General features: G+C 48.3%; 2 protein-coding genes and 1 long non-coding RNA gene across 9 annotated transcripts; all 3 read left to right on the forward strand.

Moving 5' to 3' along the window:
- Positions 1–128: 128 nt before the first annotated feature.
- On the forward strand, positions 129–676 carry LOC311591560. The gene is made up of 2 exons (XR_014777137.1): positions 129–458; positions 521–676. It is a non-coding gene; the product is annotated as an uncharacterized lncRNA (long non-coding RNA).
- A 1,330-nt stretch (positions 677–2,006) lies between these two features.
- On the forward strand, positions 2,007–13,762 carry LOC311591528 (WD repeat-containing protein 70-like). 5 transcript variants are annotated; one of them, XM_084771258.1, is made up of 6 exons: positions 2,007–2,149; positions 5,492–6,976; positions 7,085–7,153; positions 8,347–8,473; positions 8,983–9,082; positions 10,636–13,762. In XM_084771258.1, exon 6 carries the CDS (start codon positions 12,196–12,198, stop codon positions 13,219–13,221), a length of 1,026 nt encoding a protein of 341 aa, XP_084627384.1. In that variant the 5' UTR covers positions 2,007–2,149; positions 5,492–6,976; positions 7,085–7,153; positions 8,347–8,473; positions 8,983–9,082; positions 10,636–12,195; the 3' UTR covers positions 13,222–13,762. The 5 variants fall into 5 exon arrangements, with proteins under 5 accessions (XP_084627384.1, XP_084627380.1, XP_084627381.1 ...); XM_084771254.1 differs by lacking the exon at positions 2,007–2,149 and adding an exon at positions 2,372–3,886; XM_084771255.1 differs by lacking the exon at positions 2,007–2,149 and adding an exon at positions 2,373–3,646.
- A 4,940-nt stretch (positions 13,763–18,702) lies between these two features.
- Positions 18,703–26,236, forward strand: LOC311591507 (uncharacterized protein). 3 transcript variants are annotated; one of them, XM_084771181.1, is made up of 6 exons: positions 18,703–18,848; positions 19,302–19,500; positions 19,622–19,691; positions 21,656–21,782; positions 22,096–22,191; positions 23,686–26,236. In XM_084771181.1, the coding sequence occupies exons 1-6, from the start codon at positions 18,830–18,832 to the stop codon at positions 25,287–25,289; spliced, it is 2,115 nt and encodes a 704-aa protein (XP_084627307.1). In that variant the 5' UTR covers positions 18,703–18,829; the 3' UTR covers positions 25,290–26,236. The 3 variants fall into 3 exon arrangements, with proteins under 3 accessions (XP_084627307.1, XP_084627308.1, XP_084627309.1); XM_084771182.1 differs by lacking the exons at positions 18,703–18,848; positions 19,302–19,500 and having other exon boundaries at positions 19,668–19,691; XM_084771183.1 differs by lacking the exons at positions 18,703–18,848; positions 19,302–19,500; positions 19,622–19,691 and having other exon boundaries at positions 21,306–21,781; positions 22,091–22,191.

A 26,236-nucleotide genomic window follows, 5' to 3' on the forward strand; every position in this document is an offset into this window, starting at 1 on the left:
TTGACCTTGCCCTATATGTGTTCATGCTGATCGGCAATAAAGTGAATCTTGATCAGAAATGTCCTGACTTGACTCGTTATTTCTCGCGTCTGGGTATCCTACTTTCAATCCCCACTCCCTCTTTTCAGGTGAACCCTGATTCAATTTTTCCCACAGGCTGGGACCCGACAAAAAAACAAACCAAAATGGAATGATTCGCTGAAGCATCTGTGAAAGTCAGTGGGAGACGCCTGAGTAGCCCTTGAGTTAGGGTTGGTCAAGGGATTTTAAGGTTCAGGGAACCGCAATGCTAGAGTGAGTCGGCTGTGTAAAGCCCAGTCCTCCCTGTTGAGAAGGACACGCCCTTCACTAATCCTATAACAGGGCAGCAGCACATCTGAAGAGCTTTGTTGTTGGTCCTCAGGGTTTGGAGATGCTCTGGACCAGGTGGATGAATTCAATGCAAATCTCACCAGAAGGTGACTTCTGTAGGCTCAATTACCTTTTTTTTGTTCGTTTGTTTTTTGTTTTTTTGAGACAGGGTTTCTATGTGTAGCCTTGGCTGTCCTGGACTCACATCATTGTGTGACAAATGATACCGCTCAGCCTGAGGGCGACCACTATTGACCATGGAGAGCTTGGTTACATTTTTTTTTCATACAATTCAAAATACAGGATGCAGAGTTGTTATCATCAATCTTGAGTCATCATTCTTAAGTCATTAGCTTGGTTTCAGTATGCATGTGCCCTCTTTTTCAATGGCCAGTGTTCTCTCATTATGTCAAACATCTGTGTGTCAAGACAGTTTTTTTTTTTCTTAGCTCGTCTCGTCACTATCTGGAGCTTTCTTTTTTCTTTTTCTTTTCTTTTTTTTTTTTTTTTTTTTTTTTTTGGTTTTTTGAGACAGGGTCTCTCTGTGTAGCCTTGGCTGTCCTGGACTCACTTTGTAGACCAGGCTGGCCTCGAACTCACAGCGATTCACCTGCCTCTGCCTCCTGAATGCTGGGATTACAGGCCTGCGCCACCTCGCCCGGCTTCTGGAGCTTTCTTAAACACTTTATTTGTAAGTCATAATATAAGCTATGATTAATCTTTAGTCATGTTTGTATTAAGAAGTGGAGTCGACCTGGGCTACAAAGCGAGTCCAGGAACAGCCAAGGCTACACAGAGAGACCCTGTCTCAAAAAACCAAAAAAAAAAAAAAAAAAAAAAAGTGGAGTGGAGTGGAGTGGAACTCAGTGGTAAAGTCCAGGGCCTGAACCGTGGGTCCCTGGCTGCAGTCCCACATTAGGGCGTTTCCTAGCAACAGAGTCATGTCTGAAGAGTTTTGATAAGAAAGTAGGTTAAGAGAAGAAAAACAAACACAGAATGTTCCAAACAAGAAGGCTGCGTGTGGGCTGGAGAGATGGCTCAGCGGTTAAGAGCACTGACTGCTCTTCCAGAGGTCATGAGTTCAATTCCCAGCAACCACATGGTGCTCACAACCATCTCTAATGTGATCTATGCCCACCCCTGGCCTGCAGATGTACGTGTAGGAAGAGCATTGTATACATAATAATAAATAAATCTTTTTTTAAAAAAAAGGCTGCGTGTGATGCCTCTCCCCAAACCACCTCCTGCAGAATTACATCTTAGTCATTTGTATTGTTCAGCCTGCAAAGCCATTAACGGTGACAGAGAGACCGAAATGTACCATAAAGCTGGGCAGAACCTAAACCGACACAAATTTACTCGTAAACTGAACAAACTACTCTAAACCTCATAACATACATATATCGCAAGCACTTGCCACTAGGATCCTTGGGGCCATCTCCCTCCCCAATCCTTGTCAACTGTAGACCATCTTCTCTCTCTCTCTCAACCTTCAATCTTGGCCCCGCCCCCTTCGCCACGAAGTCCCGCCCTCCACTTCCTGTCGTTCTGCCCAGCTGATTGGCTCCACAGCGCTTTATTGACAGTTGCCCCATCCACTCAAGACATTCCTCCGCGCCTACGGACCGCCTTGTCCCTCGTCACGGTGTCCCTCACGGTCCTGCTAGTGACCAAGGGGACCCACTCGGCAGCCAGAGGAGTGTGACCGTGGCCTGTGATCGTGGGGTCCACTGGCCGTGTGCCATGTGTCCCGCCATCCTGAAGCAGCTGGCCTGATGGAGCAGGAGGGCTGGGCGGGGTTCTCCAGAACACAGCAGACGGTCCTGGAGTCCAGGGCTTTCTTTCCGTGGGTGGACGGCCATCGTTGGGCTCGCTGGACCACACGGCCCGTGAGCCACCCTGAGAACTGCCCTCTCTGTACGTTATACGGAGACTCATTCTATGGGCTCTGTTCCTCCGAGAAGCCTGTCTGGCACAGAGGGCAGGAAAGATGGCTTCGGTCGTGGAGGTGATGCTGCTGCTTTCAGAGGACCTGGGTCCAGCCTCCCTCAGGGCAGCTCCGGCCCCGGCCTCAGCAGGCACCAGACGCACAAAGAGTCGCCCCTGTGAGGGGCCTCCTGCAGGTGGAGGCAGGCAGCGCTGCTTAAAGTGAGCCTGGGAAGTAGATAAAACTGGCCTATCAATTGAGATGTAATAGGAATAGATTAATAGAATATATTTTTTAAAAAAAACAAACAAGAAAGGTGGATAAAACCGTGGGAAGCCTGACGCCAGCCAAGCCCTCTCTTGTCAGCGTATTTAGAGACAAGATTATTGGCAAATATTTCTCCTGCTATACACAGAGACAATAATTTTACACCAGCTCCCCCAAGAAGATGGGCTCTAGGTAATAGGCGCCTGTACTAACTTAACAGGGAAGAATCTGCTACAGCCTCCTGCAGAGAGCAGCGAGGTCCTTTGGGCTAACATCCTGGTTTCCCAGGAGATCTGTGAGCGCTGAGCGCGGCACAAGGACCTTCAGTCTCACAACTACACCCATGCCAGGCAAACATACACACACACATAAAAGTAAATCCTAAAAAAACAAAAAACAAAAAACAAAAAAACACATACACACACAAGAAGGTCAGGCGTGGTGGTGGGCCCCTTCAAGTCACAGCGTTTGGGAGGCAGAGTTAGGTGGATCTCTGTGAGAGTTTGAGGCCAGCCTGGCCTACAGAGTGTGTTCCAGGGTAGCTACAGAACGGACTCTGTCGTAACAAAACAAAAACCACAACTATGGAAAACAAAAGGTTTATTATTGCCTACAATACTATCAATCATAATTGCTGGCAAGCTTGGTGCATTCCTTTTAGGATTATGTGTCTCTGGGTTGGTTTCTCTGTCTGTCTGTCTGTTTGTTTTGTTTTTCAAGACAGGGTCTTGACAAAATCCTGACCTAGCAGTATGAGCAATGGGGGTGGCTCCTGTTAGAGGGGACCCTAAAACTTGGTTACTGAGCTGAGTTTGAGGTTAGACCCCCGACAATGAGGACCTCACAGAGGACATTTGGCAGGACACATCAGCTCTGAGCATCTGGGATTGGGGACAGGGCCGCACACCCGCAGGTACAGCCCTGCTGTTCTGGAAAAGGGAGCCGGTCTGTGTTGGGGATGTTACTTTTCTGTTCTCTGGTTGTTCCCCCATCTCTGCCTTGCCCGCACACCCTTTATGGTCTGTGATGTCACAAATTGAAGATCATTGTTTCCCAGGTAGGGGCCGACTCAAGTGGGAACCTCAGCTAGGCAGGCAGTGGGTGAGCCTTTTAAATCTCGGCCCCATTTTAAGTGAGCCACGGGCCACACTGCCACCTCCCTCTCCCCAAGAGTGGTGGTTTATGTTTGAAGGAGAATAAAGCTATTTTTACCAAAGGGGGGAGGGAAGGTGGGAAAAAGAACCTACAAAGTAGCAGAGACAAGCTCCAGCAGGCTGAGGGCGAAGGAGACTCACAGGGCTCAGTGCCGCACCACCAAATGTGTCTCCGGACTCCTCTTAGGTTTGAGTTCATCTGATTTTTTTTTTTTTTTTTTTTTTTTTGGTTTTTCCAGACAGGGTCTCTCTGTGTTAGCCTTGGCTATCCTGGATTCACTTTGTAGACCAGGCTGGCCCCGAACTCACAGCGATCCCCCTGCCTCTGCCTCCCGAGTGCTGGGATTATGCCACCACGCCCAACGTTCATCTGAAATTTTGTTGCAATTCTTTATTAGTAAGTTAGTTTTTTGTTTGGTTGGTTGGCTTTTGTTTTCTGGACAGGGTTTCTCTGTGTAGCCTTGGCCGTCCTGGACTCGCTTTGTAGACCATGCTCGCCTTGAATTTAAAGAGATCCTTGTGCCTCTGCCTCCTTAGTGCTGGGATTAAAGGTGTGGGACACCACACCCAGCACTAGTACCTTGGTTGTTTTGTTTTTGTTTGTTGCCACATGTCCTAAAGGCCCTTTCCTATTTTCATAGCCTAAATACAAAGTCAATTTTTTCTTTACAATTATATTATATATTTATTATATATACAGTACTCGACCTGCATGTGTGTCAAAGAGCACACCGGATCTCGTTATAGATGGTTGTGAGCCACCACGTGGTTGCTGGGAATTGAACTCAGGACCTCTGGAAGAGCAGCCAACGCTCTTAACCTCTGAGCCATCTCTCCAGCCTCAAGTTCAGTTCTTTATAGATATACACTTTTTCCAAACTTTACTGCACATTGAAGTTTATTTTCATTTTTTCAATCTTATTTTTATTTGATTGTCTTAGGTATGTGGGTATTTTGCCTGAATGTATGTCTGTGTAGCACAATAGTGCAAGGCCCACTAAAGTCAGAAGTGAACACTGGAGGAGCTGCCATGTGGGTGCTGGGCAGAGAACCAGGGAGCTTTGGGAGAGCAGCCGGTGCGCTTAGCCCTAAGCTAACTTTCCATCCCTGTGTTTTGTTGAATTAAATTTTAGTTTCAGTTTAAAGGATTCAGGATTGGATTTTACATGAGCCTTTTCACTTGCTATGTAAACGAAGTTTTCATGAATTGTTCTAGCAGTTTTTTAAGAAACAGTCATTAGAAAAGTAACTAAGATAAGCAGTGATTAGAGTAATGACTCGCTTTCACAGGTAACTTGCAGATATAGATTAATACAGATTAAAAATATCATTAATGGGGCTTGGAGAGATGGCTCAGAGGTTAAGAGCATTGGCTGTTCTTCCAGAGGTCCTGAGTTCAGGTACCAGCAACCACAGCCATCTATAATGTGGTCTGCAGGTGTATGTGGATAGAGCACTGTATACATAAAATGAATTTTTTTCTTTTCTTTTCTTTTCTTTTTTTTTTTTTTTTGTTTTTCGACGCAGGGTCTCTCTGTGTAGCCTTGGCTGTCCTGGACTCACTTTGTAGACCAGGCTGGCCTCGAACTCAAAGCGATCCACCTGCCTCTGCCTCCCCAGTGCTGGGTTGTGTTTTGTTTGTTTGTTTAAGATTTTATTTTTGTATCTGTGTCAGGGTTTTTGCCTGTGCATCTGTGCAGCAAATTTCTCAGTAGAACGTACACACATAAGTGTCTACAGCAAGCACACAAACATCATTTTGCTCAGTAATTTTGTTGCTGTTGTTCTACAGGGAGGATGAGCAGTAAGGACAGTATTCTTGCTTTCTGCGGGACTCTGCACTGAGTGAGGTGGGAGGACGCAAGAGAGAAGCAGCTGAGGAGAGTTATGGGGAATCGATGGGCCCTGGCAAAAACAACTAATAACATGTATGTCAATTAAAGTTGCCCTCATCAGGGCTGGAGAGATGGCTCAGTGGTTAGGAGTGCTGCCTGCCAGGCGGATTGCTGTGAGTTCGAGGCCAGCCGGGTCTACAAAGTGAGTCCAGGACAGCCAAGGCTACACAGAGAGACCCTGTCTCAAAGAAAAAAAAAAAAAAGAGCACTGTGTGTTCTTCCAGAGGTCCTGAGTTCGATTCCCAGCAACCACATGGTGGCTCACAACCATCTATAGTGAGATCTGGTGCCCTCTTCTGGCCTGCAGGCAGGATATTATATAGATAATAAATAAAGAAATCTTTAAAAAATAATAATAAATAACTATAAAAAAAGTTGTCCTCATCACTCTTCTATCGCTGTGAGGAGGCACTGTGACAATGCAACCTATCAAAGGAAGCATTTAACTGGGGGGTTTATGTCTGATCCACAAAGTGATAGACAGACAGACAGACACAGACATGACACAGAAAGACACACAGACAGACACACCAACACAGAGGGTCGGAAGGGAAAGAGGTGGGGCCTGGAGACCAGCACACCTCCTCCTCTGTCCAGGAATTTTGATCCAGCAACATGGCCGCTCTGGGTCAGCGCGGTGGAGCTGAGTTTGTGCGGCGGTTTGTGGCAGTTGAGTGCGTGCAGGTCATGAGGCAGTTGAAGCCAGCAGATGAGAACCAATTGCCAAAGTTAGTTCGAGGGCAAGCAGAGCAATTCAGTGAGAGGCGAGCCAGTCAGCTGGGAGAGGAGTTTGTGCCAGAACAGCTGAGTTTGAGCCAGGGAGTCAGAATTCGGAAAGAACAAGAAAGGGCGAGCTTATTCAGCAGTGAGTCTCAGAGGCTGAAAACACTCTAGGCCTCGGTGAGATGTACGGAGGCTAGAAGCTTCCAGGACTAGGCCTAGGTGAGCAGGAGGCAGTGAGTCTCCCAGACAACAACAGAGCCAGGAGAAGCAAAGTTTTTTACCCTTACGTGTTTAAATGTTTTGTCCCCAGTTAGTGGGACAATTTGGGAAGGATTAGAAGCTGTGGCCTTGTTGGAAGAGGTGTGTCAGTGGGGGTGGGCCTTGAGATTTCTGAAGCCCATGCCACACTCAGTGTCTGTCTGTCTGTCAGTCTGTCTCTGCCTGTTGCTTTCTGATTAGGATGTAAAAGCCAGGTGTGGTGGGGCACACCTTTAATCCAGGCACTCGGGAGGCAGAGGCAGGTGGGTCTCGGTGAGTTCAAGGCCAGCCTGGTTTATAAACCGAGTCTAGGACAGTCAGCGTCACACCGAGAGACTGTAAAGGCCTCGGCTACTGCTCCCTTCCTGGGCCCGTCTGCGTCCTGCCACACAAGGCCCCAGGTAAGTGCTTCCTTTTAAGAGGTGTTTGGTCTTTCTTGATCATGGTGTCTCCTCACGGCCAGATTAGTTACAAACAAGCACTGACCTCTCACAATGCCTTCCCTGTAGCTCAGCTTTCTCAAGACCCGTGCTTGTGTTGCGGTCACAGAATCCAGAAGAGAACCGGTCATGGCCCAGGTAGGTGGAATTGTCTTCCGAGACAGCATATGAATATATGTTTTTTTGGTTTTGTTTTTTGTTTGTTTGCTTTTTGGGACAGGGTTTCTCTGTGTAGCCTGGCTGTTATAGACCAGGCTGGCCTCAGACTCACAGCAATCCTCCTGCCCCTGCCTGCCGAGTGCTCTTGTTGCCAAGCCGCGTACCTGAGGCTGTTAAGGCTGGAAAGGGGTGGGAAAGAGTCTGGTGCTGGGTCTGTTGCATTTATGTTCTAATCTTCTGACAAAGCATCCAAGGCTGGGAAATTCCTTTCTGTGAAGGGAGCTCTGGCGTCTCCTTTCCAAACCTGAGCTCACAGGGTGTAATTTTGGAACGCAGTATAAGAAAGGAGGTTTTTTGCTTTTTGTTTTCAAGACAGGGTCTCTCTGTGTAGCCTTGGCTGTCCTAGACTTGGGTTTGTAGACCAGGCTGGCCTCCAGCTCACTGAGAGCCGCCTGCCTCCGCCTCCGGATTGCTGGGATTAAAGGCACGTGCGCCCCGACTGCCTGGCTGGTGGATGATCCCTTTGATGTACCCTGATAAGCATCTCTTTCTTTAGATTAGGGAACTTTTCTTCTATGTTGAAGTTATTTTCTTTGCTTTTGGCCTGAGTCACCACCATCTTCCTTTGTCCCTGTTATTAGAGTTGGACTTTTCTGCTGTCCCAGGTTTCCTTCACGTTTTGTGCCAGGGTATTTTAGAGTTAACATTTTCCAACCCCCCCACCCCCCACCCCCACCCTCGTACAAACTGCTGGAAAATCCAACCAGCAGTAGCCCACTCAAAAAAAAAAAAATAAAGGAAATCCCTGTTGGTTCCAGCTGATTCAGCTTCTGCACAGCGTCAGCGTGATGCTCCGTGTGTATTTTACGCGGGCTACGCACTAATTTATTTTCTTTTACTGAGACGGGTACCCCACTGTGTAGCCTTGCCTGGCCTGAACTGAGCATGCGGACCAAGCAGGCCTGGACCTCGGGCTCAGCTCTCCCCAGCCTGCAGGGCTGGCGCGCTGGGTGCTTGTGCGCAGGCGCTCCGCTGTGATGGGTCGCACAGGTTCCTTCCCACGGGTGTCCCGGCTGCAGCGCCCGGTGCTCCCTCACGGCTTCCCAGTGCTCTCCCTTTTCTCCAGCCGGAGCCGGGTTGTTTAAATCCTCCTCCCGTGTTTGTCCCTCTAGGGGCTGGTGACGTTCAGAGACGTGGCTGTGGACTTCTCTGAGGAGGAGTGGCAGTGGCTGACCCCGGAGCAGCGGAGTCTGTACCTAGACGTGATGCTGGAGAGTTACAGCCACCTGGTGGCAGTCGGTGAGGCTCCCAGCTGTCCCTGGACTGTGTGTCCCTCGGTGCTAAAGGAAGGGGCTTTGTTAAAGCGCAGAGGAGTCTCTCTGAAGACCCTTTGTGCCTTGTAGTTAGCAGTGGCCGCCCACCTTCCCCACCTTCCTCCCCCCTCAGCAGTACGGGTTGGCTTTCACTTGTCGCGCTTACTGTTGGTCTCTCAGTAGCGGAGGCACCAGCCAGATGATAAGCGGGGAGTTCTTTCCTCTGGGCTCAGTTCCTTAAAAAAAAAAATTAATAAAAAAAAAAAAATATATATATATATAATCTCTTACCAAGAAGAGACTTGATACCCTATGAACATATACAGGGGGAGGTAATCCCCCTCAGTCACAGTCATAGGGGAGGGGAATAAGGGGAAAATGGGAGGGAGGGAAGAATGGGAGGATACAAGGGATGGGATAACCATTGAGATGTAACAAGAATAAATTAATAAAGGAGAAAAAAAATAAAAAAATAAAAAATAAAATCTCTTCTAGGCAGGACTTTACGTTCATCAGCCACGTCTGTACTCCTTTTTGGAAAAAAGACCAGATCCATGGATGACACTGAGGAATGAGACCAGACGGCTTCCTCCAGGTGAGTGCCTGCTAAGGCCGAGCGGGACAGTCATCAGAGATGACACTGCCCTGGGTAGGGCTGCTGCTGCTGCTGCTGTGCAAACCCCCACGGCCGAAACGTTCGCCAGGGCCTGTCTCCCGAGGCTGCTTCTCAGCTGAGGTTCCCTCCTCTCAGAAGACGCTGGCTTGTGCCAAATGGACATAAAATTACCCGGCGCAATAGCCTAGTTTCTTAGTGGACAATAATACTATGGAAATAACTCTTCCCTGGTCAGAGGCCTGTGGCTGAGCTGTGACACGCAGAGATACCATCCCATTTACCTGCTCTGTGTGTCCTCACATTACAGAGAGGTGACGCTGCCTCCTGCGCCTGCTGGTCACTACCTGTGGCTGGTTTCATCAGGTCCCTTCCTCTTTCTCCCTACAATTTTTTTTTCTCAGACATTTACAAGCTTCTTCATTCTCTTAAAAAATTGTGAGCCCCCTCCATTTTACACAGACATTTTTACTCAGACATTTACAAGCTTCTTCATTCTCTTAAAAAATTGTGAGCCCCCTCCATTTTACACACTTCTTTATGAATTTTAAAAATTATTTATAACGTGTATGTGTGTATGTTTGCCTACATGTGTGTATGTGTACCACATGGATGCAGTGCCTGAGGGGGCCAACAGAGGGCAGCAGACTCCTTCAGAACTGGTGCTGCCAGTGGTCATGAGCTGCCTTGTGGGTGCTGGACCCCAAACCCAGGTCCCCTGTCAGAGCAGCCAGAGCTCTTCTCCAGTGAGCCAACTCCCTACCCTCCTTGTTAATTTCTTAGCATCTTCCTTCTGTTTTCTCTGTTCACTTGATTAATCCTTTTTTTTTTTTTAACATTTTTTTTGTCTTTTTTTTCCCCCCCGGAGCTGAGGACTGAACCCAGGGTCTTGTGCTTGCTAGGCAAGTGCTCTACCACTGAGCTAAATCCCCAACCTTGACTAATTCTTTTAACTTCAGCCTATTGCACACCGTGAAGCTCTTTGCCATGCCGTGGGACTGGAGCAGAGCCTGAACTTGCCCGTAACGGGCTCCACATTAAAAAGTGGCATCACTGCTGGGCGGTGGTGGTGCACACCTTTCATCCTAGCACTTGGGAGGCAGAGGCAGGTGGATTACTGTGAGTTCGAGGCCAGCCTGGACTACAAAGTGAGTCTAGGACTGGCCACACAGAGAAACCCAGTCTTGGAAAACCAAAAAAAAAAACAAAAAAATAAAATAAAAAAATGCGGCATCACTGAGCCACATATTCATACTTTTGCCCATTTTGTTTTTCTTTTCTTTTCTGAGACAGGGTCTCTCTGTGTAGCCTTGGCTGTGCTGGACTCACTTTGTAGACCAGGCTGGCCTCGAATTCAGAGCGATCCACCTGCCTCTGCCTCCCGAGCACTGGGATTACAGGCGTGCGCCACCACCGCCCAGCTGTAATTTTGCCATTATTGATCTCTTTTACGGTATACTCTAAGATTTACTTATTGATATTGGATGCTTTATCTGTTTTTGGATAAACAGTATGTATTTTGCTTTCAAACATAGATTTCAGTTCTAAGAACAAGAAGTCATTGGGAAAAACTAGCACGGATAAGGACCTCTTTAGAAAGCAGTCCTGAAGATTTATGTTTTGGAGTTGACCGGGGATTCGAAAATCAGTTTCAAACACATCAAAACCAACAATACTTCAAGCAAGTGAAACTCACCTCTGAAAAAATGCCTGCTGTGAACCAAGGTGTGGTTTGCAATCAGCAGAAAGCTAACACAGGAGAGAAAGTGACTGTGTTGAAGTGTGAAGAAGCCCTTAGCGCTGGACCAGACCTCACCCTGCCTCAGCTCGCTCGCCCTGGTAACACATCCCACAGAGACAGGGAATGCGGGGAGGCCTCTCCTCCTGAGTCGGCTCCCACTCACTTCCCTCGAGCTCACCTGAGTAAGAAAACCCATCTAGGGAAGAAATCTGGAGAGCCATTTGGCGTGCATTCCAGAACATCAGGTCTTGGGCAAATTCACACCGGTGGGAAATCCTACCACTGTGAGGAGTGTGGAAAAGCCTTTACTCTGAAATCGAACATGATTCGCCATCACAGAGTTCACACCGGGGAGCGGCCATATGCGTGCAGTGAGTGTGGAAAAGCCTTCACCCAGCGCACGCATCTTACCTCACATCAGAAAACTCATGTTGGAAGAAAAGCTTACGTGTGTGGAGTCTGTGGAAAGGCGTTCAAACGCAGCACAAGCCTGGCTAGTCATCAGACCCTGCACCATCGCATTCACGCCGGCAAGAAGCTGTATGAATTTGCAGACTGGCAAGACTTAGTTGGCACTCAAACCTTTTTTTAAAAAAAAACCTATCTTTTTAATTTTGACAATGAAAATCTCCCTCCTCTCTCTGTTTTTTTGTTTGTCTTTTTGTTTAATCCTATACTTTGTTTTTGAAATGGTCATTCTCTGTTAATGATACTGTGCTGGCTAGTTTTATGTCATCTTGACCTGTTTTTTCTCTTTGTAAAAATGTATGTTTTTTATTTCATAAGCATTGAACACTGCACTCTATCTCTTGCTCCATGCAAGAGATTCTCAAATTTTACGTTTTTTGCACTCTGGTTCATTCTTCGACTCTTCGTCATCAGATTCCACTTGGGCAAACATGGTTTTGGGCTGAGTTTTGGAATACGCCGGCGAGACCCAGTATGGGTCGTCTTCTGCTGCTTTAGCATGGCGCAAAATGGCTTCCCGGGGGTTACTGTCATCAGTCTTGTCCAAAGCAATGTTTTTCACAATGTAGGACGACAGGGTGCCCCCGTGGGTTCCAACTCGGCCACCACGACCTGGGCCTGCTACAGGAGGTTCTGGTTTGTGTGACTTCTGCGGGTCCAGTCTGTCCTTCTCCAGCTGCTTCCTGGTACTTCGTTGGCGGGGCTCACGGAACATGGGCAGGGCATGAGGGGTGATGATGTCGTGCCGGGTTAGCGTCTCAGCTTGTTTCGCCTTCCTCTGGGTTTTAACCACACATAATTTTGCTCCCCTCTGGGTCTTGCAGGGGTCGAAATACACTTTTGCCAATCCGTTTCCAGTTCCAACCACGATCTGGTTCAACTTGGGATGCCACAGGCAACGGACGACGCTGGCATCTGTGATGTCCATCTCACACGCCCTTTGCAAAGTCCTTCGCTCAAAGAAGACCAGTTTGCCATGGCCACATCCTCTTTGGACAGAGGTGCACGTGACGACGAGTTTATCATCAGGACTGAAACAGCTCAGCCCAAGTTCCACTCTAAGCAGGCTCATGACCCTGGCACGGACACTTCTTGCCTGGCTTTTTCCTATGATGGTAATGTCCTTGCCTCTCGTGGAGGTGATGATACATTGAAATTATGGGACATCCGACAATTTAATAAGCCGTTATTTTCAGCCTCAGGCCTTCCCACCTTGTTCCCAATGACCGACTGCTGTTTCAGCCCTGATGATAAACTCGTCGTCACCGGCACCTCTGTCCAAAGAGGATGTGGCCATGGCAAACTGGTCTTCTTTGATCGAAGGACTTTCCAAAGGGTGTGTGAGATGGAAATCACAGATGCCAGCGTCGTCCGGTGCCTGTGGCATCCCAAGTTGAACCAGATCGTGGTTGGAACAGGAAACGGATTGGCAAAAGTGTATTTCGACCCCAGCAAGAGCCAGAGGGGAGCAAAATTATGCGTGGTTAAAACCCAGAGGAAGGCGAAACAAGCTGAGATGCTAACTCGGGACTATATCATCACCCCTCATGCCTTGCCCATGTTCCGTGAGCCCCGCCAACGAAGCACCAGGAAGCAGCTGGAGAAGGACAGACTGGACCCGCTGAAGTCACACAAACCAGAACCTCCTGTAGCAGGCCCTGGTCGTGGTGGCCGAGTTGGGACCCACGGGGGCACCCTGTCATCCTACATTGTGAAAACCATTGCTTTGGACAAGACTGATGACAGTAACCCCCGGGAAGCCATTTTGCGCCATGCTAAAGCAGCAGAAGAAGACCCATATTGGGTCTCGCCGGCGTATTCAAAAACTCAGCCCAAAACCATGTTTGCCCAAGTGGAATCTGATGATGAAGAGTCGAAGAATGAACCAGAGTGCAAAAAGCGTAAAATTTGAGAATCGCTTTAAGAGCCATTTGGTGAGTTTGCTGGCTCATTCAAGCAGCGGGCTGGAGGGCGTGTGGGACTGGATGGCAAGGGTACGGGATGATGGTGGAAGGCACGCAAACCTGCATCATCAGGCTGAGTTTATTGCTATGGGCCCTGGGAGCGAAGATTCTTGGTTTAATATGGAAACTTGCACAGTCAAAAAATGTGGGGACCCGTGCCTAATTCTGCCATGTCAGAAATCCTGTGCTTAGGCTGCATGCTGTGACCTTCCAGTTGTTGCCCTTTACCTCACCACGAGGTCTTGTGTTCCAGGCTATCCTTGGACTATTTACCTTTGAAAGTAGAGAAGTCTCAACTTGGAACCACCCAGAGGATCTAGGAAGTTCTTACAAGGAACTACTCAGAGAACTAGGAAGTTCTACAGGGAGTGATTTAGGCTATTGCATTCTTGCCCGGGGGCTAGGGAGAGTGAGATAAGAATAGATCCTATTGACCTTGCCCTATATATGTTCCTGCTGGTCAGCAATAAAGTGAATCTTGATCAGAAATGTCCTGACTTGATTCGTTATTTCTCGCGTCTCTGTATCCTACTTTCACTCCCCACTCCCTCTTTCAGGTGAACCCTGATTCAATTTTTCCCACAGGCTGGGACCCAACAAAAAAACAAACCAAAATGGAATGATTCGCTGAAGCATCTGTGAAAGTCAGTGGGAGACGCCTGAGTAGCCCTTGAGTTAGGGTTGGTCAAGGGATTTTAAGGTTCAGGGAACCGCAATGCTAGAGTGAGTCTGGTATGTAAAGCCCAGTCCTCCTTTTTGAGAAGGACACGCCCTTCACTAATCCTATAACAGGGCAGCAGCACATCTGAAGAGCTTTGTTGTCGGTCCTCAGGGTTTGGAGATGCTGCAGACCAGGTGGATGAGTTCAATGCAAATCTCACCAGAAGGGTTTCTCTGTGTAGCCTTGGCTGTCCTGGACTCACTTTGTAGACCAGGCTGGCCTCGAACTCACAGCAATCCTCCTGCCTCTGCCTCCCAAGTGCTGGGATTACAGGCGTTGGCCACCACGCCCGGCTTCTGGAGCTTTCTTAAACACGGTATTTGTAAGTCATAATATAAGCTATGATTAATCTTTAGTCATGTTTGTATTAAGAAGTGGAGTCGACCTGGGCTACAAAGCGAGTCCAGGAACAGCCAAGGCTACACAGAGAGACCCTGTCTCAAAAAACCAAAGGGAAAAAAAAAAAACTGGAGTGGAACTCAGTGGTAAACTTCCGGGCCTGAACAGTCGGTCCCTGGCTGCAGTCCCACATTAGGGCGTTTCCTAGCAACAGAATCATGTCTGAAGAGTTTTGATAAGAAAGTAGGTTAAGAGAAGAAAAACAAACACAGAATGTTCCAAACCAGAAGGCTGCGTGTGATGCCTCTCCCCAAACCACCTCCTGCAGAATTACATCTTAGTCATTTGTATTGTTCAGCCTGCAAAGCCATTAACGGTGACAGAGAGACCGAAATGTACCATAAAGCTGGGCAGAACCTAAACCGACACAAATTTACTCGTAAACTGAACAAACCACTCTAAACCTCATAACATACATATATCGCAAGCACTTGCCACTAGGATCCTTGGGGCCATCTCCCTCCCCAATCCTTGTCAACTGTAGACCATCTTCTCTCTCTCTCTCTCAACCTTCACTCTTGGCCCCGCCCCCTTCGCCACGAAGTCCCGCCCTCCACTTCCTGTCGTTCTGCCCAGCTGATTGGCTCCACAGCGCTTTATTGACAGTTGCCCCATCCACTCAAGACATTCCCTCCGCGCCTACGGACCGCCTCGTCCCTCGTCACGGTGTCCCTCACGGTCCTGCTAGTGACCAAGGGGACCCACTCGGCAGCCAGAGGAGTGTGACCGTGGCCCGCGATCGTGGGGTCCACTGGCCGTGTGCCATGCGTCTCGCCATCCTGAAGCGGCTGGCCTGATGGAAACATGGGAAGGCGGCAGGCAGGAGGGCTGGGCGGGGTTCTCCAGAGTCCAGGGCTTTCTCTCCGTGGGTGGACGTCCATTGTTGGGCTCGCTGGACCACACGGCCCGTGAGCCACCCTGAGAACTGCCCTCCCTGTACGTTATACGGAGACTCATTCTATGGGCTCTGTTCCTCCGAGAAGCCTGTCTGGCTTCGGTCGTGGAGGTGATGCTGCTGCTGCTCTTTCAGAGGACCTGGGTCCAGCCTCCCTCAGGGCAGCTCCGGCCCCGGCCTCAGCAGGCACCAGACGCACAAACAGTCGCCCCTGTGAGGGGCCTCCTGCAGGTGGAGGCAGGCAGCGCTGCTTAAAGTGAGCCTGGGAAGTAGATAAAACTGGGCTATCAATTGAGATGTAATAGGAATAGATTAATAGAATATATTTTTAAAAAAAAAAAAAACAAGAAGGGTGGATAAAACCGTGGGAAGCCTGACGCCAGCCAAGCCCTCTCTTGTCAGCGTATTTAGAGACAAGATTATTGGCAAATATTTCTCCTGCTATACACAGAGACAATAATTTTACACCAGCTCTCCCAAGAAGATGGGCTCTAGGTAATAGGCGCCTGTACTAACTTAACAGGGAAGAATCTGCTACAGCCTCCTGCAGAGAGCAGCGAGGTCCTTTGGGCTAACATCCTGGTTTCCCAGGAGATCTGTGAGCGCTGAGCGCGGCACAAGGACCTTCAGTCTCACAACTACACGCATGCCAGGCAAGCATACACACACACATAAAAGTAAATCCTAAAAAAACAAAAAACAAACAACAAAAAAACACATACACACACAAGAAGGTCAGGCGTGGTGGTGGGCCCCTTCAAGTCACAGCGTTTGGGAGGCAGAGTTAGGTGGATCTCTGTGAGAGTTTGAGGCCAGCCTGGCCTACAGAGTGTGTTCCAGGGTAGCTACAGAACGGACTCTGTCGTAACAAAACAAAAACCACAACTATGGAAAACAAAAGGTTTATTATTGCCTACAATACTATCAATCATAATTGCTGGCAAGCTTGGTGCATTCCTTTTAGGATTATGTGTCTCTGGGTTGGTTTCTCTGTCTGTCTGTCTGTTTGTTTTGTTTTTCAAGACAGGGTCTTGACAAAATCCTGACCTAGCAGTATGAGCAATGGGGGTGGCTCCTGTTAGAGGGGACCCTAAAACTTGGTTACTGAGCTGAGTTTGAGGTTAGACCCCCGACAATGAGGACCTCACAGAGGACATTTGGCAGGACACATCAGCTCTGAGCATCTGGGATTGGGGACAGGGCCGCACACCCGCAGGTACAGCCCTGCTGTTCTGGAAAAGGGAGCCGGTCTGTGTTGGGGATGTTACTTTTCTGTTCTCTGGTTGTTCCCCCATCTCTGCCTTGCCCGCACACCCTTTATGGTCTGTGATGTCACAAATTGAAGATCATTGTTTCCCAGGTAGGGGCCGACTCAAGTGGGAACCTCAGCTAGGCAGGCAGTGGGTGAGCCTTTTAAATCTCGGCCCCATTTTAAGTGAGCCACGGGCCACACTGCCACCTCCCTCTCCCCAAGAGTGGTGGTTTATGTTTGAAGGAGAATAAAGCTATTTTTACCAAAGGGGGGAGGGAAGGTGGGAAAAAGAACCTACAAAGTAGCAGAGACAAGCTCCAGCAGGCTGAGGGCGAAGGAGACTCACAGGGCTCAGTGCCGCACCACCAAATGTGTCTCCGGACTCCTCTTAGGTTTGAGTTCATCTGATTTTTTTTTTTTTTTTTTTTTTTTTGGTTTTTCCAGACAGGGTCTCTCTGTGTTAGCCTTGGCTATCCTGGATTCACTTTGTAGACCAGGCTGGCCCCGAACTCACAGCGATCCCCCTGCCTCTGCCTCCCGAGTGCTGGGATTATGCCACCACGCCCAACGTTCATCTGAAAATTTGTTGCAATTCTTTATTAGTAAGTTAGTTTTTTGTTTGGTTGGTTGGCTTTTGTTTTCTGGACAGGGTTTCTCTGTGTAGCCTTGGCTGTCCTGGACTCGCTTTGTAGACCATGCTCGCCTTGAATTTAAAGAGATCCTTGTGCCTCTGCCTCCTTAGTGCTGGGATTAAAGGTGTGGGACACCACACCCAGCACTAGTACCTTGGTTGTTTTGTTTTTGTTTGTTGCCACATGTCCTAAAGGCCCTTTCCTATTTTCATAGCCTAAATACAAAGTCAATTTTTTCTTTACAATTATATTATATATTTATTATATATACAGTACTCGACCTGCATGTGTGTCAAAGAGCACACCGGATCTCGTTATAGATGGCTGTGAGCCACCATGTGGTTGCTGGGAACTGAACTCAGGACCTCTGGAAGAGCAGCCAACGCTCTTAACCTCTGAGCCATCTCTCCAGCCACAAGTTCAGTTCTTTATAGATATACACTTTTTCCAAACTTTACTGCACATTGAAGTTTATTTTCATTTTTTCAATCTTATTTTTATTTGATTGTCTTAGGTATGTGGGTATTTTGCCTGAATGTATGTCTGTGTAGCACAATAGTGCAAGGCCCACTAAAGTCAGAAGTGAACCCTGGAGGAGCTGCCATGTGGGTGCTGGGCAGAGAACCAGGGAGCTTTGGGAGAGCAGCCAGTGCGCTTAGCCCTAAGCTAACTTTCCATCCCTGTCTTTTGTTTTGTTTTGTTGAATTAAATTTTAGTTTCAGTTTTAAGGATTCAGGACTGGATTTTACATGAGCCTTTTCACTTGCTATGTAAACAAAGTTTTCATAAATTGTTCTAGCAGTTTTTTAAGAAACAGTCATTAGAAAAGTAACAAAGATAAGCAGTGATTAGAGTAATGACTCGCTTTCACAGGTAACTTGCAGATATAGGTTAGTACAGATTAAAAATATCATTAATGGCCGGGCGTGGTGGCGCATGCCTTTAGTTCCAGCACTCGGGAGGCAGAGGCAGGAGGATTGCTGTGAGTTCGAGGCCAGCCTGGTCTACGAAGCAAGTCCAGGACAGCCAAGGCTACACAGAGAGACCCTGTCTCAAAAAACAAAACAACAACAACAACAACAAAAAATATATATATCATTAATGTGGCTTGGAGAGGTGGCTCAGAGGTTAAGAGCACTGACTGCTCTTCCAGAGGTCCTGAGTTTAATTCCCAGCAACCACATGGTGGCTCACAGCCATCTATAGTGAGATCTGGGGCCCTCTTCTGGCCTGCAGGTGTACATGCAGGCAGAGCACTGTGTACATAATAATAAAAAAATCTTTTAAAAAAAGTTGTCCTTATCACTCTTCTATCGCTGTGAGGAGGCACTGTGACAATGCAACCTATCAAAGGAAGCATTTAACTGGGGGCTTGCTTATGTTTCAGGGGGAAAGTGAGTTTCGTCTGATCCACAAAGAGATAGACAGACAGACACAGACATGACACAGAAAGACACACAGACAGACACACCAACACACGGAGAGAGAGAGTGGGAAGGGAAAGGGGTGGGGCCTGGAGACCAGCACACCTCCTCCTCCGTACAGGAATTTTGATCCAGCAACATGGCCGCTCTGGGTCAGCGCAGTGGAGCTGAGTTTGTGCGGCGGTTTGTGGCAGTTGAGTGCGTGCAGGTCATGAGGCAGTTGAAGCCAGCAGATGAGAACCAATTGCCAAAGTTAGTTCGAGGGCAAGCAGAGCAATTCAGTGAGAGGCGAGCCAGTCAGCTGGGAGAGGAGCTTGTGCCAGAACAGCTGAGTTGAGCCAGGGAGTCAGAATTCGGAAAGAACTAGAAAGGGCGAGCTTATTCAGCAGTGAGTCTCAGAGGCTGAAAACACTCTAGGCCTCGGTGAGATGTACGGAGGCTAGAAGCTTCCAGGACTAGGCCTAGGTGAGCAGGAGGCAGTGAGTCTCCCAGACAACAACAGAGCCAGGAGAAGCAAAGTTTTTTACCCTTACGTGTTTAAATGTTTTGTCCCCAGTTAGTGGGACAATTTGGGAAGGATTAGAAGCTGTGGCCTTGTTGGAAGAGGTGTGTCAGTGGGGGTGGGCCTTGAGATTTCTGAAGCCCATGCCACGCCCAATGTCTGTCTGTCTGGCTGTCTGTCTCTGCCTGCTGCTTTCTGATTAGGATGTAAAAGCCAGGTGTGGTGGGGCACACCTTTAATCCAGGCACTCGGGAGGCAGAGGCAGGTGGGTCTCGGTGAGTTCAAGGCCAGCCTGGTTTATAAACCGAGTCTAGGACAGTCAGCGTCACACCGAGAGACTGTAAAGGCCTCGGCTACTTCTCCCTTCCTGGGCCCGTCTGCGTCCTGCCACACAAGGCCCAGGTAAGGGCTTCCTTTTAAGAGGTGTTTGGTCTTTCTTGATCATGGTGTCTCCTCAAGGCCAGATTAGTTACTAAGACAAACTTCAAACAAGCCCTGACCTCTCACAATGCCTTTCCTGTAGCTCAGCTTTCTCAAGACCCGTGCTTGTGTTGCCAGTAACAGAATCCAGAAGAGAACCGGTCATGGCCCAGGTAGGTGGAATTGTCTTCCCAGACAGCATATGAATATGTGGTTTTTTGGTTTTGTTTTTTGTTTGTTTTTTTTTTGGGGGGGGGACAGGGTTTCTCTGTGTAGCCTGGCTGTTCTGGACTCGATTTGTAGACCAGGCTGGCCTCGAACTCACAGCGATCCTCCTGCCCCTGCCTGCCGAGTGCTCTTGTTCCTAAACCGCGTACCTGAGGCTGTTAAGGCTGGAAAGGGGTGGGAAAGAGTCTGGTGCTGGGCCTGTTGCCTTTCTGCTCTAATCTTCTGACAAAGCATCCAAGGCTGGGAAATTCCTTTCTGTGAAGGGAGCCCTGGCGTCTCCTTTCCAAACCTGAGCACACAAGGTGGAATCTTGGAACGCAGTATTAGAAAGGTGGTTTTTTGGATTTTGGTTTTTTGCTTTTTGTTTTCAAGACAGGGTCTCTCTGTGTAGCCTTGGCTGTCCTAGACTTGGGTTTGTAGACCAGGCTGGGCTCCAGCTCACTGAGAGCCGCCTGCCTCTGCCTCCCGAGTGCTGGGATTAAAGGCGTGCGCCACCACCGCCCGGCTGGTGGATGATCCCTTTGATGTGCCCTGATGAGCATCTCTTTCTTTAGATTAGGGAACTTTTCTTCTATGTTGAAAGTATTTTCTTTGCCTTTGGCCTGAGTCACCACCATCTTCCTTTGTCCCTGTTATTAGAGTTGGACTTTTCTGCTGGCCCAGGTTTCCTTCACATTTTGTGCCAGGGTATTTTAGAGTTAACATTTTCTTTGCTCAATGTTCATCCCTCCTCTTCAGTCTTCAGTGCCTGTGATCCTATCTCCCCTCTCTCAGATTCTGTTGGTGAAGGTGGCCTCTGAGGTTTCTGTTTGAGTTCCTAAATTGTTAATTTTTAGATTTCCCTGGTTGGGTTTTCTTTATTGATTCTATTTCTACCTTCAGGTCTTAAATACTTTGACTCACTTTTTGTTTGTTTGTTTGTTTTCAAGACAGGGTCTCTCTGTGTAGCCTTGGCTGTCCTGGACTCCCTTTGTAGACCAGGCTGGCCTCGAACTCACAGGGATCTTCCTGCCTCTGCCTACCGAGTGCTGGGATTAAAGGCGTGTACTACCACGCCCGGCCTTTTATTTCTTTCTTTCCACTGTTTGTGTTAGATGTCTTTTCTTTTTTTGGTTTTGCTTTTTGAGACAGCATTTCTCTATGTATCCCTGACTGTCCTGGAAGTTGCTCTGTTGGCCAGGCTGTCCTCCAACTCACAGAGATCTGCCTGTTTCTGGTGTCCTGGTAGGTGTGGCCACTGGGATTCTGGGTAAAATGTGTCTCTCGGGTATCACGAGCTGCCACTTAGGGATGGGACAGGCTGGAGGGGGGCTGGCAAGGTCCACAGGAGGGGGAAGAATGGGGTGTTCCACCCAGATCTGCTTAGTCCCCTGAGATCAGGGAGCAGAAGGGGCTGCTGCAGAGCTGGGGGTGGATTTGAAGGAGCAGAAGGAGAGACCATGTGCAGCGCCGCCTGCGCCCCTGGTACAAACTGCTGGAAAATCCAACCAACAGTAGCCCACTCAAAAAAAAAAAAAAAAAAAAAAAAAAAAAAGGAAATCACTGTTGATTCCAGCTGATTCAGCTTCTGCACAGCGTCAGCGTGATGCTCTATGTGTATTTTATGTGGGCCACGCGCTAATTTATTTTCTTTTACTGAGACGGGTACCTCACTGTGTAGCCTTGCCTGGCCTGAAGTGAGCATGCGGACCAAGCAGGCCTGGACCTCGGGCTCAGCTCTCCCCAGCCTGCAGGGCTGGCGCGCTGGGTGCTTGTGCGCAGGCGCTCCGCTGTGATGGGTCGCACAGGTTCCTTCCCACGGGTGTCCCGGCTGCAGCGCCCGGTGCTCCCTCACGGCTTCCCAGTGCTCTCCCTTTTCTCCCGCCGGAGCCGGGTTGTTTAAATCCTCCTCCCGTGTTTGTCCCTCTAGGGGCTGGTGACGTTCAGAGACGTGGCTGTGGACTTCTCTGAGGAAGAGTGGCAGTGGCTGACCCCGGAGCAGCGGAATCTGTACCTAGACGTGATGCTGGAGAGTTACAGCCACCTGGTGGCAGTCGGTGAGGCTCCCAGCTGTCCCTGGACTGTGTGTCCCTCGGTGCTAAAGGAAGGGGCTTTGTTAAAGCGCAGAGGAGTCTCTCTGAAGACCTTTTGTGCCTTGTAGTTAGCAGTGGCCGCCCGCCTTCCCCACCTTCCTCGCCCCTCAGCAGAACGGGTTGGCTTCCACTTGTCGCGCTTACTGTTGGTCTCTCAGTAGCGGAGGCACCAGCCAGATGATAAATGGGACGTTCTTTAAACAACTCAGTTCCTTAAAAAAAATAATAAATTAAAAATATATATATATTATATATATATAAAATCTCTTCTGGGCAGGACTTTACGTTCATCAGCCACGTCTGTACTCCTTTTTGGAAACAAGACCAGAGCCATGGATGACATTGAGGAATAAGACCAGATGGCTTCCTCCAGGTGAGTGCCGGCTAAGGCGGAGCGGGACAGTCATCAGAGATGACACTGCCCTGGGTAGGGCTGCTGCTGCTGCTGCTGCGCAAACCCCCACGGCCGAAACGTTCGCCAGGGCCTGTCTCCCGAGGCTGCTTCTCAGCTGAGGTTCCCTCCTCTCAGACGACGCTGGGTTGTGCCAAATGGACATAAAATTACCTGGCGCAATAGCCTAGTTTCTTAGTGGACAATAGTACTATGGAAATAACTCTTCCCTGGTCAGTGAGGCCTGTAGCTGAGCTGTGACACGCAGAGATACCATCCCATTTACCTGCTCTGTGTGTCCTCACATTACAGAGAGGTGACGCTGCCTCCTGCGCCTGCTGGTCACTACCTGTGGCTTGTTTCATCAGGTCCCTTCCTCTTTCTCCCTATAATTTTCTTTTTTTTTCTCCCTATAATTTTCACTCAGACATTTACAAGCTTCTTCATTCTCTTAGGAAATTGTGAGCCCCCTCCATTTTACACACTTCTTTATGAATTTTAAAAATTATTTAAAACGTGTCTGTGTGTATGTTTGCCTACATGTATGTATGTGTACCACATGGATGCAGTGCCTGAGGAGGCCAACAGAGGGCAGCAGACTCCCTCGGAACTAGTGCTGCCAGTGTTCGTGAGCTGCCTTGTGGGTGCTGGACCTCAAACCCAGGTCCTCTGTCAGAGCAGCCAGAGCTCTTCTCCAGTGAGCCAACTCCCTAGCCCCCCTTGTTAATTTCTTAGGATCTTCCTTCTCCTTCTGTTTTCTCTGTTCACTTGATTAATTCTTTTTTTTTTTTTAAACATTTTTTTTGTCTTTTTTCCCCCGGAGCTGAGGACTGAACCCAGGGCCTTGTGCTTGCTAGGCAAGTGCTCTACCACTGAGCTAAATCCCCAACCTTGACTAATTCTTTTAACTTCAGCCTATTGCATACCGTGAAGCTCTTTGCCATCCCGTGGGACTGGAGCAGAGCCTGAACTTGCGCGTAACGGGCTCCAGGTTAAAAAGCAGCATCACTGCTGGGCGGTGGTGGTGCACGCCTTTAATCCTAGCACTTGGGAGGCAGAGGCAGGTGGATTGCTGTGAGTTCCAGGCCAGCCTGGACTACAAAGTGAGTCTAGGACAGCTAAGGCTACACAGAGAAACCCAGTCTTGGAAAAAAAAAAAAGCGGCATCATTGAGCCGCATATTCTTACTTTTGCCCATTTGTTTGTTTTTCTTTTCTTTTCTGAGACAGGGTCTCTCTGTGTAGCCCTGGCTGTCTAGTCCTCGACTCACTTTGTAGACCAGGCTGGCCTCGAACTCACAGCGATCTGCCTACCTCTGCCTCCCGCGTGCTGGGATTACAGGTGTGCGCAACCACCACCCAGCTATAATTTTGCCATTATTGATCTCTTTTACATTATACTCTAAGATTTACTTATTGATATTGGATGCTTTATCTGTTTTTGGATAAACAGTATGTATTTTGCTTTCAAACATAGATTTCACTTCTAAGAACAAGAAGTCATTGGGAAAAACTAGCACGGATAAGGACCGCTTTAGACAACACAGTCTTAAAGATTTATGTTTTGGAGTTGATCGGGGATTCGAAAATCAGTTTCAAACACATCAAAACCAACAATACTTGAAGCAAGTGAAACTCACCTCTGAAAAAATGCCCGCTGTGAACCAAGGTGTGGTTTGTAATCCCCAGAAAGCTAACACAGGAGAGAAAGTGACTGTATTGAAGTGTGAAGAAGCCCTTAGCGCTGGACCAGACCTCACCCTGCCTCAGCTCGCTCGCCCTGGTAACACATCCCACGGAGACAGGGAATGCGGGGAGGCCTCTCCTCCTGAGTCGGCTCCCACTCACTTCCCTCGAGCTCACCTGAGTAAGAAAACCCATCTAGGGAAGAAATCTGGAGAGCCATTTGGCGTGCATTCCAGAACATCCGGTCTTGGGCGAATTCACACCGGTGGGAAATCCTACCACTGTGAGGAGTGTGGAAAAGCCTTTGCTCTGAAATCGAACTTGATTCGCCATCACAGAGTTCACACCGGGGAGCGGCCATATGCGTGCAATGAGTGTGGAAAAGCCTTTACCCAGCGCACGCATCTTACCTCACATCAGAAAACTCATGTTGGAAGAAAAGCTTACGTGTGTGGAGTCTGTGGAAAGGCGTTCAAACGCAGCACAAGCCTGGCTAGCCATCAGACTCTGCACCATTGCGGTCACGCCGGCAAGAAGCTGTATGAATGCGCAGACTGTGGCAAGGCTTTTAGTTGGCACTCAAACCTTATTCGTCATAGGAAAGCTCACACTGGAGAGAAACACTTTAAGTGCAAGGAATGTGGGGAGCATTTTACATTTTATTCACAACTTTGTGTACATAGACGATTTCACACTGGCGAGAAACCTTACACCTGTAAGGAGTGTGGAAAATCCTTTACTCTGAGATCGAACCTGGCTCGCCATCACAGAGTTCACACCGGGGAGCGGCCATATGCGTGCAGTGAGTGTGGAAAAGCCTTTACCCAGCGCACGCATCTTACCTCGCACGAGAAAACTCACACTGGAGAAAAAGCTTACGTGTGTGGAGTCTGTGGAAAGGCGTTCAAACGTAGCACAAGCCTGGCTAGCCATCAGACTCTCCACTATCGCCTTCAAGCCGGCAAGGGGCTATACGAATGTGCAGACTGTGGCAAGGCTTTTACTTGGCACTCAAACCTTATTCGTCATAGGAAAGCTCACACTGGAGAGAAACCTTTTAAGTGCAAGGAATGTGGGGAGCATTTTACATTTTATTCACAACTTAGAGTACATAGACGATTTCACACTGGCGAGAAACCTTACACCTGTAAGGAGTGTGGAAAATCTTTTAGTCTGCGATCGAACCTGGCTCGCCATCACAGAGTTCACACCGGGGAGCGGCCATATTCGTGCAGTGAGTGTGGAAAAGCCTTTACCCAGCAGACGCATCTTACCTCGCACAAGAAAACTCACACTGGAGAAAAAGATTTTCCATGTAAGGACTGTGGAAAAGCCTTTCGTCAAAAAGCGGGCCTTACTAAACATAAGAGAGTTCACACTGGTGAGAGCCATTAAGAAGGTGTGAGTGTGCTGACGGGCTCCCGGAAGATCACAGCCATGGCCACATCAGGAGACCCGTGTTGGTGTGAAATGGTACCAGTATGGTGGACACAGCAAGTCTTTATCTATGGCTTGGATTGTACCCAACATTAGGCTTTTGACATTAGTAGGAAGCCCAGAGTTTAAGGGACTTGGGAAAGACTGCAGCTGGAGCTCATGGTTTCTTGGAGGGGGCCATTCGAGGCAAGGTCCCTTCTCCGGAGCCTTGGCTGAAAGGCGTGCGCCACCACCCCGCTGGATAGGAGATATGTCTGGAGGGTACACTCCAAGGTAATATAAGTACATGTGTGTTAACTGCTGATAACTTATTTTCTAGAAAAAAATTAAAAAGGATTTTTTCCCTACAACCTCAAAAGTCCAAAGAAAATGGGAAAACGTTTTAAAACATAATTGGAAATCATGTCAAAGTAAATTAAGTTATACTGTAAAGGAATAGAAATTTTTATGTGAAAAAAAATTTTTTATATGGCTGGGCAGTGGTGGCACCTTTAATCCCAGCACTCCGGAGGCAGCTGCAGGGGGACCCCTGAGTTCAAGGCCTGCAATATGTCTGGAACTCCCACCCTGGCCCATTGCTAGGCACCTCCAATGGTTGGGTTCCAACTTTTTTTTATTTAATTTTTTAAATTTATGTGCATTGGTGGGAGGGTGTCAGATCTTGGAGTTACAGACAGTTGTGAGCCACCATGTGGTTGCTGGGAATTGAACCCAGGACCTTTGGAAGAGCAGATGGTGCTCTTAACCTCTGAGCCACCTCTCCAGCCCCGGGTTCCAACTTTTTGTACTGCCTTGTTCTGGGTAGATAAGCCCGATATTTAAGGGAATGAAAGTAATAATATGTTTGAAATTTACCTGGAATGTTAAAGCTTTTGTTTAAATAAATTTTATATGGTTAAACGTTA

The sequence above is a fragment of the Acomys minous genome, assembly GCF_964271855.1.
Source record: "Acomys minous genome assembly, chromosome: 20".
NCBI classification, from domain to species: Eukaryota; Metazoa; Chordata; class Mammalia; order Rodentia; family Muridae; genus Acomys; species Acomys minous.